The sequence below is a fragment of the Pithys albifrons genome, chromosome 9 (assembly GCF_047495875.1).
Source record: "Pithys albifrons albifrons isolate INPA30051 chromosome 9, PitAlb_v1, whole genome shotgun sequence".
In the NCBI taxonomy this organism is placed as follows: domain Eukaryota; kingdom Metazoa; phylum Chordata; class Aves; order Passeriformes; family Thamnophilidae; genus Pithys; species Pithys albifrons.
In genome coordinates, this window is record NC_092466.1 from 7,784,992 (window position 1) to 7,804,768 (window position 19,777).

Genomic DNA, 19,777 nt, shown 5'->3' on the forward strand with positions numbered 1-19,777 from the left:
TATTCTCAGAGAGATGGACTGCACTCAGGGGAGACCTCACTTCCAAAGGGCATGACCAGGACTCCCAGGGGGATCCACCCTCTGGAACTGCACACCCCAAACCGAGGCACCCAAGCTACCAGTAATGTTCATTGCTGTTATTTTTCACGAGAGCGACTCTTAGGTTATACAAATTATATTAAAAACTTTAATAATATAGATTATTATGTGAAGAAGTGCATTACTGTGGAGGTTTAGATCCCAGTTTTTTCCCATTTACCTCCCTAATTGGTGAGATGTGAAGCCATTATCTACTTAATGCAATTAAAGGTAAGATTTTTCATAGAATATGTGCCACAAGAATAATTCCATGGGCCATAGCACAGAGAGGGACTTGAATGCACCTTGTGTCTTTGGGTCTCAATATATGTCTTCAAGGTGCCAGCAAGTGTAGTAGCCACTCAATTGTTATTGTGTAATTGAATACAACATTTAGACTGATTTAAAGAGTACTTTGCTTCTTGCTTCTGTTTGTGTATGGGAACAGTTTAGAAGTAAGTGCCGTGGAGGTCACTATTAGTTTTTTCATTCAGGGTTGAGAAACATCACACTGACACCCCCCCTTTCTTCCTCTGCCCTCTGAAGCCACCTGTTTTGACCAATTAAGAAAGGAGATACATTTTACCCTATTCTTGCCTCCAAATTTGAGAGGGTTTGAAGAGGAAAAAAATGGGTGTTTGAATACAGGTAATTTCTTTGGCAAAAGATGGTGTTTTCTTCAAGTAAATATTTCTTTTGTCAAATAAACTGTTGCCAGTTTATATCAGTAACAAGATGTTGACAAATTTAGCCTGGTTTCTCCACAGTTAAATACAACCATACATAATATATATTTCTGAAATATGAGGGTGTGGCAAAATATCTTGAGATTTACACTCAGATGAAGGAAAAACTAACCTTCAAGGCATAACATCATAAAATTCCTATTTGCAGCCTCTGAGGACACATCCCAGGAAGGTATGAAAATAAATACATGTACATAACACTGTCATCTGTGGCTAGGTGATGAAAGCTCTATTATGACAAACTAGATTAAAAAAACCCTCAAGGGATTCAGGAAGGAGAATTCATCAATGCCAAATTAAGATACACTCAAATATTTCTTGAAAGATAGAACCTCATTATCCTACTGATTTATGGAGCAAAGTAATGACTGTGGACAGCATTGTCTAAAGACAACAATGAGTGCTGGTATATCTCAGTAATAATTAGAGTCACATGAAATCTTCAAATTTTTCTTATTATTCTCATATGTTTGTAATATAGGAGAAAAACGCATCACACACTGTAATCTAAAATGTAATGAAAATACGTGGCCCAAGTTGTTCCCATATTTAAAATTCTGATTGCTATGCTGCCCACCAACAAAATAATAGTAATTTCTGGCAGGAATTATAAAACCTAAACTACAGCAAAAAGCATTTTTCACCAAATTACTCACTCTATATCCACAATTATAGCCCATTTGTTTTCTTATGCTGATAACAAAAGATACATTTTAAGATCCTCGCTGTGCTACTCTTCCTTTAATAAATAAAGTGAGCTTTTCAAAAGCTATGAAATGATGCAGATACAAATCAAAACATTTCTACATTTAAGGATTCAATCAAAGACTTGCCATGAACGGTGTGATATTAAAGTTTAAAAAAAATCAATTTAGTGTGTATTTTTGAACATGATTTGTCACAAATAGCATTCCCAATAGATAAGAATGATTATATGTTAAAGAGCATAATTTATATATCTCAAGCATTCTGCTTTTGTCACCGACATCGTTAAGGAATTTGACACGTTTGCAGGAGAACAATATATGTCAACTGAAATATATACCAATTAGCCATAAATGGGACACTGAAATGAATGATGCATGTGCACGCTATACTTACAAGCAATAACATGTGGTTTAAAGTCGCTTGCGTTTTCAAACAAGAATTCTTTTTATGTTGTCATTTAAAAAATCTAATATTTCAAAAGGTCAGGAATAAATAGCACCATTAGCATTAAAAGCTAGCTAAAGGGAAAGTAATTTGTTGTTCATTTAACATTGCATTTTATGTAATAGCTTTGTAAAGTGTTCTGGGAGGTGGGGGGGGGGAGGGGGCAGATTTTGCTCTGCTACAAGATGACGGCAGCTCCAGTTCATTATTAAAAGGAGATTTTTTATTATGCTATTGTCAACTTTAACGTCTTGATTCTGTTAGGTGTTTGTTAAAATTACATGGGCTGCTGGAGTGGCTATGGCAAGGGATAATGCTGAGAATATCCTAACTGTCAAAACAATTGTGTAGGCAAGAATCAGATTGTACTAAGGTAATGGAACAAAAGACAAAGGAGAAACTCTTCTGCAGTGTTAGGAAGTTAATAACCCTGTTGAGGTTTCCTCAGCAGGAGGTACTCAGACCAGGAAGGCAAATTCTGGAAGAGACAAATAGTGAGGGTAGAAGGAAGTAGGTGATGTCAAAGGAGTGTGGGGTACATGAAAACCCAGCATCAGGTGCTCCTGTGTCTGTGTGTAAACCTGTCACTATTTATCTTCCTGCACAGGGTCTGTGTGTTCCTCCAAGCACTGCATGACACGAAGGAAATGTGGAAGCCTCTGGAGTCCTGTGACTGGACCCTCTTCTTCCTCCCCAGCTGCAGCCATAGAGAGCCAAGTGGGGCTTTGCAGGAGCAACACAGAGCTGGATTTAGCACAGCCTGACGCAGGACAAATAATTCACATCCTTGAATTTATTAAGCCTGACTGTATCATTCTACCACTATAAGGCTGACCACATATAGAATAAACTGGAACCAAAATAAGTGTCTGCTTATTAACATCCTCCTGGACGGTGTAGGCTGGGAAGAAAACACACAGGGGCTGAGGCAAAGACCCTTGTTGCACAGAGAGAGAAGAAATGTAGCAAGGGAAATAATCAAGTTATACCATTCAGGTAAGAATCATCCATTCTGTCCCCTTGAGAGAAGAAATTGGCTTGGCATTTGAATACCCCACACATCTATGACAGCACAGCAAGGGCAGTGTCCTTTAACAATTCCTATACATGTAAATACGTGCCCTACTTTAGCCTACCTAGGGTAAGGTTTCAGACTCAGAGGTCCTGCAGATCAAGATTTGGTTCATACTGTGCTCCTGAGGCAGCAAAACTGGGAAGAATCATAGAACAGTTGGGGTTGGAATTGATCTTTAAAGGTCATCTAGGCCAACAACCCTCTTAAAATGAGCAGGTACAGCTTCATCTAGCCTAGGGTGCTCAGAGCTCATCTGAGCTTTGAATGTTTCCAGGTATGGGGCATCTCCCCCCCATCAGGCTAACCTGTACCACTGTTTTACCACTCTTATACTGAAAAACTTCTTCCTTATATCTAATCTGAACCAAATAGTGCCTTTTAATCTGAACAAGAAGCACAAGTGCAATTTAGAAAGTTTTTAAACATAAAAGCATCCTGCACATCTCTGACTAAAACTGAAATTGCTGGAGGATATTATCTTCAGTTGTGTTAGAGCAAGAAACAATTTGGCTTTTACATAAGCAACTTACTCCAGCTCAGAGCATGTCCACAGGTTGCTTATCTTCACTGCTGTTGGTTTCTTCCCCATTCTTTACAGTCCCCATCTCCCTCTGAGAGATGGCAGAATGCACTGAATAAGAAAAAAGTCTATTTTTTTTCTATATTAGAAGAGTAGTGCTCCAACACAGGATAACTTGGTTTCAACCTCCAGCACTGTACAGGGAATCTAAAGCGTTGCTGAGGGGTTGATGTTCTTCAGGAGAAGATGTTCTGGGGGAGGGAAGACCAACCAGAGAGGCAGAAAGAGCAGAGTGCCCCAGTCAGGGGAACCTCAGGAGAAACTGCAGAAAAGGTCCCCAGGTAGATCTCTGTAGTGGTAGATCTCCAGAAGTTCTATGGGGTTTTTTCTCTGTAAGGATGGACTTCTGGCAGCAGAGGAGATCCAGCCAGCTTCTCCAGCAGGGAGGGAGGGAGCTGACACAGGATTGCATGGGGGCAGAAATGAATTTGTGAACTCTCCACAACTCAGCTCAATCTCTTTATCAAAAAGCATGGAAAGAAGTGACTGCCTTATTGCATTACCTATTTTGACCACATCACCCAGCAGTTTTGTTCAAGGCTGAGGCACAGCATAAGGGATTTCAGGATACTTTGGAGATTGTTATGATTAAAAGCTTTTCAGTGAAACTTCACTAACATTTGACATTTTCTAAGCAGATTTCTCAAAACAATTTTGTTTAGATCATATAAATCCTAGAATGGCTTGGCTTGGAAGGGACCTTAAAGACCATCTAGTTCCAGCCTACCTGCCCTGGGCGGGGCCACCTTTGATGAGACAAGATTGCTCAAAGCCCCAAGTCTGGCGTTGAACGTTTCCAGGGAGGGGGCATGTTAGAAGTTCAGTTCAGTATTAACACCACAAAACATATTCCCAATTCTCCGTCACATTCACTGGTTCTCTCACAGGTAACTAAAATTAAACTTCTGTCCTTGTTTTGTAACCACTCACCCTCCCCTCTTATCTTTTATCTCATGCTAATTCTAGACTTAGCCTTCAGTTGGTTAAGAACTTTAGTTTGCTTAATCCACTGCTCTTGTACTCACAAGCAGGTCCGCTTTCTTTGGGCACTGCCCAGGAGCCACTATCCAGATTCTGTTACCTGCCCCCTTTCCTTCTCTGGTTAGAAATTATTTCAAAACAGGCTGAAAGGATGGGGTATCCTTCAACAGGCTTTGGCTCATTCCCTGCTAAATCTATTCAAAAAAATTCTGTCCATAGAGAGGTATCCACAGACTTAACTTCTGTCTCTCAAACTAGCAAAAAAACCCAACACAAAACAAACAAAACCCCCCCAAAATAAAAAAGACCAAACCCACAAAAAAGCAATACCCCCCCAAAACAGGAAAAAAAAAAACCCCAAAACCCCCAAACAAACTCCAAACAAACAAACCCCCCATGTATATTGCCAGTATTACAACTGCACACTCCAGTGTTTTGTGTATGAGTAGCTTTTATTGGTAGCAAGGTTTGGGGCATCCATCTGTGCTATTAGCAAGCAGTAAGAGTTTGCAGAACATCCTCCCTCACTCTCTCTGACCCACAGAAACGGTATCTGAGGAAAAAAATAAACACAAGCACCTTGAGTTGTCAGCATTTGTTGAGATTATATTTGTTTTAGCATAAGTTGAACCTGATTTGTCATTTGACACAACTGAACAGAACAAATTGAGCCTCTGAGTTTGAACTATTACTACTGGGGAAAGCACTGATAGACTGCATTCATTCTGCTTCACTGCCTGTTTAATTTTACAGGTTTTTTTATTTATTATTTTTCCATATTTTGTGCTACCATCACTATGTAGATGGCCACAACTACTTGTGCAGAGGCCATGTGTCAGTAGAGGAGTGAGTTCCTACCTACAGCAATACACTTTGGCAGCAATGTGCTTTGGTGAATAGATACAAATGGACTTGGAACCTCTGCTTTAAGGTAAGTTAAAGTGGTGCTGGACTGTAATCATTTCACTTTGCTTGAAACTGTTTCCATCTCCCATGTTGTCCTTCAAGTGATGGAATTTTAACTCTGTATTTGTCTATGGGTCTAAAACTTACACTGCACCTCCCGCTCTAGATACCAAACCAAGAGGTGGATAAAATAAAATAACTGCTCAAGCAAATGAGGGACTTCACTATTTAAAGTCCAGGGAAATTAGTTAAACTGGATCAGTAAATTATACTTCTATAATCTGAACATCCAAGCCATATTTGATGATGTCCAGAGCAATCAGTTTTAGCCTCTTTCCCTCTACTTCATATATAGACTTTAGGTGCAAGTTGCAAGTATTAGCCCTCCTCTTTGGAAGGGTAGGCTTATTGTCACCATCCTCTTTTGCCAGTCATGACCTCAAGGATCATCACTGTCAATGGAATACTTCTGCTGGCTCCAGCTGACAGTGAATCTGACACAGAAATAAGCAGTTCTTGTGGAGCTTGGCAAGAATGATGCTGACAATCCAAGCCAGCACTCATTTTTCTCACCCAGAGAGTTACACAGCAAGATTACTTTTCTAAAGCCTGGAAAGGTTTTAAATTTTTCTTTCAAGTTATTTAAGGCCAAGGGTTGAAGTGGTAGTAGTGAATTGAACTATGGATGAACAGTATTTTGAAAGGAAGGAAATAAAAGATTTTCTTGAGAGTCTTTTTTCTTTAAATCGTGTTTGTTGTGAAAAGGCTTTCAGTCCATTTATAATTTTGTCACCTCTCTTCTCAAGTAACTTTCAAGTTTTTCACAATGGATATACTTACTTTGTTCCATTTTGTCCAGGTTCTACTGTGATAGTTGAAGCTCCTAGTTTAGGAAAAGTTGGGTTAATCCGGTTGTTGTTCCAAAGAAATTTAACCTTTGTAACTTTTCCAACATTAACTTCTGCATCAATGTAGGCTGTGTAAGTGTTGTCTGGTTTGAGGGTTCCCCTGTGAAAAATCACATTTTATGGATGTTAGATGTGCCAGCATTTACTATTAATTACCAGTCCTGTCAATGGCTTGGTGGTGATAGTGAGTAGAAAGTTAGCAGAGAGACAATATTTATCATATAATGTGGTAACAACATTACTGCCAATTTTCTGACAATTCATCCCAAATCAGTGTTTTTCAGAGGCAGGTGGGGCTGATATGCTGCAGTCACTCCTCACAGTGAGGACCCAGTTAGAGGATAATCCCCATTGAGATGGCAGAGCTCACTCTGTGTTGCTTCTGTAGACAAGGGGATTTTATGCACATAAACAAGAGACAGGACTTTTATTCCTCCCCTATCTTTGCACCCTCATTTTTTTGCCTTCAAAGGAGGATGTTTACTCCCCTCCACATTAAAAGGCTTATAGTAGTGGAAGTAATGAGAGACAGGACGAAATCACTCTGTCTTTTTGTTTCTGTGCTGGATCCATAGTGATGCCTGGTAGGTTAGAGCAGGTTTTGCTGGAGAAAAAAAAAGAAGTTCACATCCAGCTACTGTATTGATACAGTCCTACAAATGGCAGCTAGAGAGGGCTGGAGTGCATCCTGTGCTGTCAGATCTGCATGTAAACTGGGATCAACTCGTGGCAAACACCTGCTGCTGGTGTGAGGAACTGAAGTCCTTGGAAAGGTAGAATCGACATAGTTATAAAGTAACAAACCAAGAAAATTAAATCCAAACCTCACATCAAAATGCCTTCTCCATATTTTTCATAAATTCAAATATTTTAGTTGGAACAAACAAGAAAAAACCAAATAAAACACATGAGGCAAGGAAGTGGCTTCAGAGTAAACAGGAAAAGTTGTAAGCAACAAAAAGTAGATTTTTGTATGGTAAATCATAAGGTAACTTCAGCTGAAAGCAGCTGGGGCAACAACACTTCACAAGGCTGTGAAAGACAAAAGATCAGAATTCTGCTAATGCAGGTCCAGTCAGTCCTTAGTGGAACAGCAAGCAAGTGGCACCAAATTCCAGCTTTTTAAAAGACTGCATTTTAACCTTTTCCCTTCAAGTGTAAACCTAGAGCAAGTGACTATCTCTGCATTTACATCAGTGGTAGAATTTGACTGCTAAAAAAAGATCAATTTAAAGAGCTTTATTAATTAAAAATATGATTCAAATATTCTAGAAGAGAAGTTTCTTTTCTATTGAATTTTTAACTTACTTGGTGATCTGGTATTGCTTTGTGTTCCCATCACTGCCATACAGGGCAACATTTACATATCCTTTTACTTTACTCCTTCCAGAGATGGTCACAGTTATTTTGTACCTCCAAACTACACACAAGAAATACAGTAAATTAGATTGTACCCAGGGAGAAACAGTCTCTAAAATATTAAAGGTTGGTTTATTTTTTTTCCTGTCTATACACTGTAGTTGAAAGCAGAAGATAGAAAATAGTGAGTCAGATCTGCCATTATGCCCAATGAGATCATCATGAGAAACAGATATTTGAGTTACTTTCTGGGAGAGAAAAAAAATCAAAATAGTCCCTACGATAGTAAACGCAATATAGATCTTAGCTTTTTGACCATGGAGGATTTAATACACAGTGATGCTGGAAAGAAGATGGTGTAGGAATCAAGACAGAATCTAAGCAGTGTAAAAGAATTCTGAAACTCAAGGAAAGTAATTTTTGTGGGTGGGTATTTTCTTTTAGTGTGCAATAAGCAAAAACATCTTAAGAAGATTCTGATCTGTGTTTGCAAAGGTGAAGAAAGAACTGTGTTTTGAGAGCTGACATTTAGGATAACTGAGGTTGTAAATGAGGTGGTTTGATCTATCCAGTTTTGAAGCCAGGCCAGCTGTGATCAACTTGCTCTTATCCTTTGTCAAGTGGAGTTTGGAACACCTCCAAAGGTGGAGATTTCCCAGCTTCTCTGGACTCCCATTCCTGCATTCAACCACTGACATTGTGATTGTAATTTTCATACAACTTAATAATGAACTCCCTTGCTTCAATGGGTACATTGCCCATCGTTCCTTCTCCTTGGACCTTGTAGTGCAGTCCACCAAATATGTCAGTAACTTCCACTGGACAATATGGTTTGACAACAACTTCTGTGCACTTGAGGGCCCCAAACTGGGCAGTGGTGTTGGAGCAAAGAGGAAAAAGCATGAAGAACTGAAGAGACTTTGCACTGTGATGAGATCTCTTAATTTGTTAACATTGATTGTAAAGCAGGAAATTTAAATATTTTTTTTACAAGGAGTAGGTAGCAATGGAAGGAATCAAAACTCACGAGGAAAATCCCTGGCCTCTCCAGTATTCAGGTAAAGTTTCAGGAATCCCCCTGTAAATTTCCCTTTGAATTTATCTGCATAGTGACCCATATTTGGGCATCCCTCTTGTGGGCATGGAAAACACTTTCCCTAGTGAAAACAAATATATCTATTAATAACATTAATCCAGCCAACCAAGAAAAAAAAAGTCATATTTTTAATATACCCACCTAACCAGTCCTGTGTCACAGCAACAGATTTCAAGTAATGCTTTTTATGACTTGAGAAAGATCATATAAATTAACTAACTTTCTAAAAGGCTCTGATTTTCCAGGGCCCTGTGTTTTCTCTTGGGCCATTTAGCTCAATCCATCTGCATCAGTGGCAACCTTGAATAGTCCTGAACTGGAGCAGGGAGGACACATGTCCTTCCCTCCACCTGATGAGAAAGAAGGATGTCTCCTTACAGCTTCTGGTTGGGCCAAGAAAGGCTTTATCTTGAAAACAAACTTCATTTTTGCCATGAAAGCAGCTTTCTGGGATGTGACAGAGCAGGAAGTCACCTTCTCCCAAAGCAATCTGAGAAGTGTGATCTCTGTCACCTGCTCAGGATGTGTAAAGGTCGATCTAAGCATGGTGTAAGTTTATACCTGTGTCTGTGCTGCTTGTAGGATATGATGAGCCTGTGACCTCTCTGCTACTCTTGTGCTGTAATTCTGTGTGTCCCATCCTGGGACAGGGAAGGGCTTCCTGACCTTGGTCCATAACCCATTGTTTGTTCCGGGGGCCATCTTCAAGCACCAAAATACTTCCATCATGGACTGACCCCATCAGGTTATCTCATACCATTTTACTTCTTGTTGCTTTAAAAATAAGGAACTCAAGCTGGGTTTGGAAGCTTACCTGCTACAGTACTGGAATTTACCCTTGCTGCTTGGTAAATACATTTGGCCATTACAGGGACAGCCTGTCCTTACCCATTGCCCAGTTTGATGCAGAGGAGCAGGCCTGGGGAAACCACAAAAGCTCCAGCAGTACCTCAGGGCAGCCACATCATGTCCCTGTTCTGTTATTGCCTTTTCCTACTTTGACCCAGGTCATCTGCACAAGCTGTAAGATTTTAAGATGTCTGGCAGCTACTTCTCTTACAGATGCATTCGTTGGGTGTAAGCTAACACAAATAAACTGAATTTCAGATGCATAGATAAAAGCCCCTATTTTCAATGTGGCACATCCTGAGGCTCTGAGAAATACTTACTGTTTGAAAAAGATCATATGAAGCACAAGGATAGCCTAAAAATCCATCAGGGTAGATGATACTGTCCGAGTAATACTTGTAACTCCGCAAATGATTGCAAGCCACAAAGTCCCGAGTTCCTGTGAAAAAAAGATGCTCCCCGGTTAGTTCTTCCTTTCCATTACCAGTCTAGAAAAAAGACCAGCACAGCCCTTGCCATGTCCTTGGGGTGCATCCTTCCTCCTCGAAAGCCTCATCACAACTCCTGAGTATCAAACATAAGGTTGGAAACTTAACTCCGGATGAATCGATGCCCTAAGGAATGTCACTGGCTCAACAGGTATAAAATGCAAACTTGAAATGCTTTGTGCACACTGACTGTGCAGCTCAGCCCAGCCCCTGTCCCCCAAAAAGCACTTATTCAAGCAGTCTGACCGAGTTTAACAATAGAAAAGAGAACTGCATGAAGTAGGGCTTTTGTAGGCAACAGTTGCATTACCATAACAAAAGAAAACCAAATGAAAAGTGTTTAACAGTGAACTTCCTAGGGCAATGCTGATTTGATCCAGCTGAGGACTTCAAAACAAAATTATTATTATTTGGGGGGTGCTTGAGAAAGGGAGACTCTTAGAATTAAAATAATGAATATATTATTTCCCTTTGTGTTGCCTTTATTTTTCTATCTTTAGGTTAAAAAGAAGATCATATATGGCGCACTTATTTCTTTGTGCTTAAATTCCCCACTATTAATAACAAGTTTATCAAGAAAAAAAAGGGGGGGGGGAGGGGGAAGAAAGGAAAAGTAATGCCTCCAGCTGCATTGAATAAAAGCTGGAGTAAAAGGCTAGTTATCTCAAATCAGTTCACAGATCCCCACAGTTTAAAGTGTTTGCAGTAGTGTAAGAAAGAGCCCAGACAATATATTGAAAAATCTCCACAACAGAATTCTTCGTGGGTTTTTTATTTTTTTTTAACATATGTGCAGTTTAGTTTTATAGGCACAGAAATGTTCTAATACTTAGAGATTTTATTAGAGCCATATGAAACAACAAAGAACAGTGTATTTGACCAGCTACGTGCCAATCTTTTTTTAGCTGGCTAAAAATAGACACAGTGACATCGTTCCAATGCAACTCAAATCGTAATCAGTAACTTAATAATTCGATTAATTGTTCCATCTCAGAATTTCAGCTGAAGATACACTGACAGGAGTAGCAGTGAACATCCTTGCCCTGCTCCACCAGTGCTGCTGCTGCACAAGTGGACACAAAGCACAATATGTGCTACAGACCCGTCTGAATTTCTTGGCACAGTTCCAGTGCCTTTTGTTTCTGCTATTAGATACTTTAGAGGAGACATGTTTTCCAGAGGCAAACCCTTTGTCTTGTTTATTTTTTTAATGAGCTCTGGAAAATTGTGTGTTTGGAGCCTATTAATAGTTTTGCTGCTCTCTGCAGCTGCTGTTGCCGTGGACACACCAAGAGCTAATGCAGAACACCTGAATTAGGGAGACATAAGTGGCTACACTGCTGGGCTGACCTTCCCCTCAATTTGCAATGTAATCAGCATACTTACCTTCCCAGATGCCATCGAGATCTACAATCTGTGACACGGGGTTCTTCCCACACCCTGGCATTTGCTTTCCTCCATTTGGATAGAAGTCAAGATGTCCTATAGCTGGAGTTATGCCAAAACCTGAAGCATTTAAAATATTGGTAAGCATGTTTTAAATTAATATTGTCTCACACCTGTAGCTGCTGGCTTCAAGTTTGTCTGTGCATGGTATTTTAGGATATGAGCTGTTAGTGACCAGTATGGTGTGTCTATTCTGTGTCTTCAGATACAGTTAGAATACTTAAGTGCCACAGGGCATAAATAATTCAGTATTAATACAGTAGAGCTGAATATTCACCTAAGTTGGGGATTGTGGGAGCTGAGTCTGTGTGGATAATGTCAACAAAGTCTGCATCAGATTTATCCAGTCTGACTTCAGTTGGAGTGCCTTGAAAATAAGGTTGAGCAGGGTCCAGTCCTGAAAGAAAAAAAACTAGTGTTAAGTACAGATAAAGAGAAGTAGATGTCAAATCATTTCATATAACACTGATTGATTATATATAATGAATGTGTAATGAATGTCACACATGGAGTTGCCTATGGTTCCATATAGCTAAGTAATACAGTCATCAATGAAATGAAGATGTGTGCTCTCTCTTACCAAGTGGCTTTCTCCCAGGAATCAAAAGGGTTACCTGTGTGAAGCCTATTCACATCAATATTGAATGTCAACACTTAGAAATAACTCTTTTTCTTAATTGAGCTTCCCTTTAATAATATTGCTCAAACTGAGGTTGCTGTGTTTGCATCCCATAAAACTGATGTATCTGTGTGATTTCAAGAGTACTCAAAGAGGAATTTCTGCTGATAGTACCCCATGTGCTTGGAGGTGTAATCTGCCTGACTACTTCTGGCTCCACTCAGATTTTCGGGAAAACATCTAGTTTTGAAGTTATGAGCTTAGATTTTGAGCCTAGCAGAAAATGGAATTAATTTGCTTCCCAAATTGCTGCAGCAACTTCAGGAGCTGGTAAAGTCTTGCAAACTGCACTTTTTTTGCTACCTTATATTTGCGTCTCTTCTTGTCCCTGGGCAGCACATTTGGGTTTGCTTTTAAATAGAATTTTGTAAACTATTAGTCCAAGGTTCACCAAGCCTGAAATGCCTGAGGAAAAGTAACAACAGAAAAGGGTTGTGTTAATAATATCCCAAACTGTCTTTTATGCATGAAAGGTCACCCTGCTTAATGCACAATGCCCTTGGTGCTGCCTGTGTGATGAATAAGGAGATCAAACCCATGGATTTAAGCTCTGGAAATGCTGAACATGTTAAAAAATTTCCTTTTCTGTGTAACACATGTGCAAGCAAAATAATCACTGCACTGACTGTTTTCCCACACTTATCAGGGCACTTGGTGTACTGTGAGGAAAGGATGAGTTTAAAATATTCAAATTACCCTTGACTACACTGCAGCCCAGGGATAAAATCAGAAGAGAAAAGGAGCAGCAATATTTTCTTTGGTGGCTGCATCACTGGCTTACCAGTTATTCTTCCAATGCCTGGCCTCCTCCTGCCAGCCTCGCCAGCAGCATGTGCTCCCAGGCTGTGCCCAATGATGTGAACGTCAGCTGGGGAGTATCCGTATTCATCCTGAGAAAACAGCAGGAAAGGAAAATGGTTATGTCTGTTTTCATCCACAACAGGGAAGACTAAAAAGGGTGTGGAAAACTGCTTCTAATTTAACTACTAACTCAGGAACTCCTACAGGATTTCAGTGCCTGTTTGCCGATATAGGCACTTATGTCCAATACATAGATTTTTCCAAACTGCTTATTCAGGTGCTGCCCTCCTTTGGAGGCTGGTATAACTCTAGACAGTTCTGTCCTGAGAGGCTCTGTATCTCTTCTGCATTCTAAGCCTGTTAAGATTCACAAAATGTTTATCTGGCTTGCAAGTAAGTCAGGTAGGAACTCTTAGTTACTCCTGGCAGGTTGGGCACCACATGCAGCTGGAGGAGAACATGAGAGGAGAGATGCCTTCAGCCTTTTTGGGCAGTAATTCAGTGTCTGCAATGCAGATGTGGAGAGTGAGACATGGGTCAGAGCACTCCTAGACTCAGCATGCTCTCTGGTTTTAGTAATTTATAGTTATTTTGTGGGGAATGTGTGTTGAAAGCAATTAGATTATAAGAAGGCTTCAAACCAAGCATCACTTCCCTTGTGAAGCTGGCTACAAAACTGGGCATGTGGCACCTCCAGTAGAGTGGAGTACTGTCTAGCACAGCTTTCTCTGAGGCAGCTGATGGGTCCTGCTCGGCCCCTGCCAGTGTTGCTCCTTGAAAGCAGTTGTGCTCCTGCCTCTGCTGACTGCCAGCTGATTTTCTGGCATTCCTATGAGCCCTTAGGTAGGTTTTGGTAGATTGTGTCTCCATGAAAAAGCAGTTTGTTGTGTCCATTATCTCTGCATGTTTAAAATTTTACAACACTTTATATCTGTTAACATTTACAGAATGTTTGGCTGTACTATGGGAATGTCTTGCAGAACTTCCTATCCCTAAATTGGCTGGTCCTGCTGTTATCACACAGTTCTCTCATTTTTTAAAAAAGGTCTGTTTTCAGCACAACTTCTGAAATGATCATGGAGTAGAAAACAATGTTTTCTGGTGGCTGCATCCACATTCATGAGAGTTCCAGAGCTGTATTTCTTTCAAATCAGTATCACAGCTATAGGTTTATACTCAGAAGATCTTACCTCAAGAACATCTATAAAATAAGCGATTTCGGCGCCCACGACGCGGACGTTGTTTGATGCCTGAGTGTACTGACACCTCGCACCTCTCTTCCAGTTTACACAGATGCAGTTCACATCTTCCACAGAAAGCATCCTCTGTTTTGTAAGGCAAAAGTCAAAGCCATGGTAAATACAATATGGAATTGATTCATGTTGCTCATTACAGCTCAGCTCATAAATGTGGTGTGAACTTGTAAGAGAGCATTTTGAGCACCAAACCTGTAGCAAGTGTGGTCATGCCTGCTCACAGTGGGGTGTGCTCACGATTTTCAATCAACCCTTGTGTCTAACACTAAATAAGAGCTCTGCTCCTGTACTGCTTCACTTCAGTGCTTTAAAAGTGCCTCTTTAATTCAAATTCTATTACAACTTATGTTTTTGATGATAAAAATCAACAGTGTTTTTCTGAATCAGATTTTAAAGAAAAGGAATGTGTTTTTATAAGAGGGTGCATAAACTGATGGTGTCCTTGAATATTCATTTCAGAGTCATGGCTTTATTTGAAAATATGTATATGCAGGCAGATACTTTATTGTCTGCCATGGAATCAGAAGCTTTACTGTCTCCACTGAGCTGGATTGTTTCAGTAAAAGTGTTTTGATTTAGAAGCTTATTTATTCTTCTCTGTTTTATGTTCAGACATTATAAACCATCCAAACTCAGTTACAACTGGCAAAGGACAGAAAAGGCAATTGAAATGCCTTTGACCATGTTGGAGATGGTAAAAATCAATGTGCAGTAGGATTATTGCTTAATGAGAAGGAAAACAAGTAACAGATACCCATAGGAGGGTTCATGTGTCTGCAATCCAATTTCTTCCACTCTTTGTTAAAAAGATTCAGATGCCAATTTTTTTCTAAATATAAATAAATTGAAGAATTGTGATAAAACATAGGGCACCATCATGGAGAAAAAGATGAAGGATTTGTCTCATGCCTCTACATCCTTGTGAGAATTGATCACACAGATTTAAGGGAATAGCTGAAGCAAATTGTGAGCTATCTTGTTGACTGTGATTTTCCAGGAAAAACTCTCCATTTTAAGAGTGGAAAATGGGAGACAGAAAATTGTGAAAACATGGAGCTGGTTCTGATACTTTAAACAAATTATTAACTAACAAAGCCAACAATCATTCCTTAATGTTCATAAAGTCATAATCAACATAATTTTTTCTCAAGAGAAAGTGCCAAATAAATTTAATTTCTTTCCTTTTCATGTAATATCAAAGAAAAGCAGGCAATGGGGATGCAATACATGTGAAATGCCTTTTTTTCAGTCACATTTTTTCTCATAGTGTTCTGATAAGTCAAAAAAGAAATATTGTAGTTATGTTAATGGTCTGTTGGAAAATGTTATTATCAAAGTGCCATCACCTGGTATTTTGCTCTGTGCTGTATCACTAGTAGCTTTCATTAGCTGCAGCTGCAATGGAAGCATGTTTGATGCATTTGAGAAAACCACAAGCTGGATTTGCACTTTATATGGGTACAGGGTTAAGAAATAATTAGTGGAATTAGCAGAAGAATCAATAAAGCAAAGTGCTTTACTACATTCAGTGTTCATAGGAAGTCTTAGATTGAAAGCTTGGTTCGAAATGCTCCCCTTGAGGTCCCTTTTGGATGTACTTTTCTGCAGCTTTATTGCTTCTGGTAATGGTCAGCCAAGACAGGCCCTCAGCCTCCAAAACCCACATGGCAGCCCAAACCTTTGTGACAGACTTTCCACATCTAGAAACTTGCCTCTCCTCTGGAGAGGATGCAGCAGCTGTGAGTCTGCAGTTATCTCTGGAATCACCCCAGTCCCTAAGCAGTATTGTACTCCAGGGTTTGTGTTGCTTTTAACAAGAAAAAAGACACTTATTGATTCAAATCCTGTTGTCATTTACTGCACTAAAGGGAAAAGCCTTCTGGATTTTACCTCATGATTTTCCTCAAGGTGCAAATCTACATATTTAATTTGGTAAAAATTTAAAATTGTCACCTTTTTGCCCTTCTTATCACTACAAATACCATGAGCAAAATTGGTTAGAAGCAGAGAAGTAGACAATTTTAGGAATGTGTTTATAAATATAAATGCAAACTAAGGAACTGACAAGGACAGGATGACCCTGTGGTACATACCTTGCACATGTCTGACAGCCAGTCTTCTTCTCCATTGTCTACAAATCCATGTACAATAAATCTGGTCATCCTGCTTGCGTTAAAATTTGAGTTCTCAATTGTTGACTCATCAACTGCAGAGACCTCCTACATGAATGTAGATAATAAACGAATGAACCTTTCAATCTGCTTTCTGTAAAAAGTTTTTTAAAATTGCAAAGACCTGAACTATGCTTATCTGTACAGGTGTTTAAAAGTTATGCAATGTTAAACTCATCTGCAAGCATTCACGTGATTAGGGTTTAACATCTTATATCTCCATTCAAACAAGCTTTGACACATATCTTAGAGCACACAAAACTATACTTTTAAAGTATTTTCATTTTATCTGTGGAAAAAAAATACCCCCAAATCCTCAGTTTCCTAGTACTTCTCAGGGGGAAGCTGGAAGAAGTCTCTTGAAGAAAGTGGAAGTTTAGCAATTTTTAACTCTTTCCAGGAACACAACCAGAGCCTGTGTTTATTTACAGTTTTTACATGTGATTTATTAATGTTTAAACTGAGACAGTTCTTACTTGAAAGTCAGTAGGATTTTCTCGTGTGTACAGGAGGAAGTGAATGTCTATACTTTCCGGTTTCCAGGGTAACTTATGGACTGGTCTTTCTGCGGTCCCAGACCATGGGGCATCATCTGTGAAGCATCCAAGCCTCTCATAGCAAACCTCTTTGCCTGTAGTATGATCAGATCAATGATATGTGAATGAGCAGAGAAGAGGAACAGATAGTCAGAACTCAGAGCATCTCTGGGGGATCTCTTGGTTCCTTGAAAATCTCACCGTTGACAGAAAGCAAAGACCAGCAGTTGCCCTCTCCTGGATCTTTAGATGTTACAGTTTGCCCCAAGGAAAGAAACCACCTTGTTGCTCATCAAAAAAGTTTTCAGTGGAGTTCCTCCTGTGGTATCCTGTCCCATATCTTGGGGATATTTCCCCAGCTGTTGCTTTGCCCAAGGCAAAGAAGCTGAAGTTTCTCCTAACACCAAGCCAAGATATTGCAAATAATCAGCATTAAATTGAGACTGTTCTGAACAGTTGGCTGCTCTTGAGAAGTCTTATACTACATAAGCCAGACTCTTTTGAATATAAAGCTATACCCTCATTAGACTGCCTCCACCGTTGCCCCTGGATCTTTCTGCATTTCCATCACTAGGTCTTCCTACATAAAATAATTCTCTAGGGTTAATAGAGCAATAGATTTGTTCTGACATAGGAAACATCAGCATTTCTTGCTTATCCTAGGGTAGGATTTCCAGAGTGGAGAAGAGGAAAGAGAACATGCACATGCACTCATCTCACCGTTTTTGTATAGGAAAGTAAACCATATAACCTCAACCAGCAAGTTTTAAGGCACCATGGTATAGAATAATACCTCACAAAATATAGCAGTACTGAAAGGCAATATAAATACTAACCCCACATGCTTACCTTCTGCTGCACTGAGCAGAAACAGGGCAAGTATCCAAATTCCAGGCATCTAGAACAGCAGAAAAAGAAGCAGCTAGGATTTGCTAACCCACTTGATTAGCAAGCACACTTATCTTTCTGGTGCTAAATATTCTCAAGGTGAGCAGTGTGTCTGTCTTCTCTGCAGCATCTATCTGTGACCGCTGTGTGTGTGAGACACGCAGAAGTTGGCTTTGTGTTTGCTTGCTCCCCTGGAGACTGGTGGCGTCATAAATATACTAAAGTGTGACTTAAATCCAGAGTGATTTTTGTCCTGTTGAAGCTGCACTTCTAATCTGATGTAAAGTAGCTCTTTTAGTATCAGCATAAGGTCTACCATATTGTGAGCTGCCATTCCCCTTTATACTGCTCTGTCATGAGAAGCCACGTACCTGACAATGTAGAAGGAAAACCCCCAAACTTGAACTACTTACGATGCAGCCTTGAAGGTTCATGCATTAGTGTGCAAACTTTGCATACTTTTTATAGTCTGCTTTATCCTTGGAATTGTTCCTAGAAAGATAGGAATATTTATTTCAGATTATAGTTTATAGCTAAGCTGAAAAACGGCTTTAGTGGTTGGTTTCTCTGTAAACTCCAAAACCTATGGACATAGATCTCCATGTGTGCTGGAGCCTGGAATAGGATTGGAGCTTCAGAGGTTGTGTAATTCCCAGGCAGCAACACATCAGTAGTGGAACATTAAAGAGAATTTTGTGGATCTGTATGTCTTGTCTTGGCTGGGAAGGCCTTTATTTTTAGTGCTGTGTAATTGGGATATAGAGGATCTACTGGGGGAATTTAGTAGGGAAGGACAGTGTTTTTAGTCTCCTTCCTTGCCCTGCATCAAGTGACTTCAGATGTCGAATGTTCCTGTGTTTCTGGGTCTTTTGTGCCCATTTCTTGACATCAGCTCAACTTGGCAAAGGCTTATCCCTTTTGAAAAACTTCTTAGTGGTTGGTTGGTATAATCCTTTCATAGTGAAAGAGCCTGGCCTTCTCCTGGTAGCCCTGTAATTTCCTTGTTGAAATAAGTAGATGTAGAAGGACTTTGGCTGATCCTTTGGATCCTTTCTGTGTTACCTGTGTAACCCAAGTTTTGAGACAGCCTTTCTCTGAGTGATGAACTGAGAGCAAACACACTGGAAATATGTACAAATAACATACAAAATCCCCCCAAACTCTGGGACATGGCTGGTTTATATAGGAATGATAGAGAGCTCAGTAGGTTGTTTGACTGGATGCATCAACTAAAAGGTAAAAAATAGCCTGTAGAAATAAACAGGACTAGGTCTGCAAACCCCTTGGACCTGTTTATTTTTAGGAGAACTCAGGAAGAAATGAGACCTGAGCTAACTCCACTGAGAAAGCTTTGTCAGCTTGCCCATGCTTTATGGCTTTATGGCCATGTATGTTTGCAGAGCTGACGTTCCCTAATCTCCACCTCTGGGAATGACCAAATGGATACCAGCTGTGTGTATAGGTATTACACTGCTGTCACCTGTGCTAGTGGAATTTATTTTTTTGAATAGTAGTGAAATTTTATTTTTTACTAAAATACCACCTACGATATTGATTTAGAGTTCAGTGCTCCGTCTTTAATTGAAGTAGGATTTTAGTTTGTAGATATGTTCCTATCAGTGACACAGAAGAATCAATACATGCCCTCCCTAGTGCACTGACAGGTTTTACCACTTGTTCAAAAAGAGGGGAGAACAGTCCCATTTAATTTAAGAACTGGAAAATAATTGAGTTAAAATTTCATTATTAGTCTGCTGCTGTTATTCAACACTGTAATAATAC

The 19,777-nt window shown here is 39.7% G+C and overlaps 1 protein-coding gene across 1 annotated transcript; it reads right to left on the reverse strand.

The window, feature by feature from the left end:
- Window positions 1-5,101: 5,101 nt before the first annotated feature.
- LOC139675610 (pancreatic triacylglycerol lipase-like) lies at window positions 5,102-18,005 on the reverse strand. The gene is made up of 12 exons (XM_071563504.1): window positions 17,957-18,005; window positions 17,048-17,202; window positions 16,494-16,619; window positions 14,335-14,469; window positions 13,125-13,233; window positions 11,942-12,061; window positions 11,605-11,724; window positions 10,051-10,169; window positions 8,813-8,942; window positions 7,735-7,846; window positions 6,359-6,526; window positions 5,102-5,165 (listed from the first exon to the last, which is right to left on the reverse strand). Exons 1-12 carry the CDS (start codon window positions 18,003-18,005, stop codon window positions 5,102-5,104), a joined length of 1,407 nt encoding a protein of 468 aa, XP_071419605.1.
- Between the last annotated feature and the right edge of the window lie 1,772 nt (window positions 18,006-19,777).

Coding starts and splice junctions, on each gene's coding strand:
- LOC139675610 (XM_071563504.1), bottom strand. CDS start 18,005: ATGCCTGGAATTTGGATACTTGCCCTGTTTCTGCTCAGTGCAGCAGAA. Junction 17,203..17,956: donor TCTGCTCAGTGCAGCAGAAG/GTAAGCATGTGG, acceptor ATCATACTACAG/GCAAAGAGGTTTGCTATGAG. Junction 8,943..10,050: donor CATATGATCTTTTTCAAACA/GTAAGTATTTCT, acceptor TGTTTTCACTAG/GGAAAGTGTTTTCCATGCCC.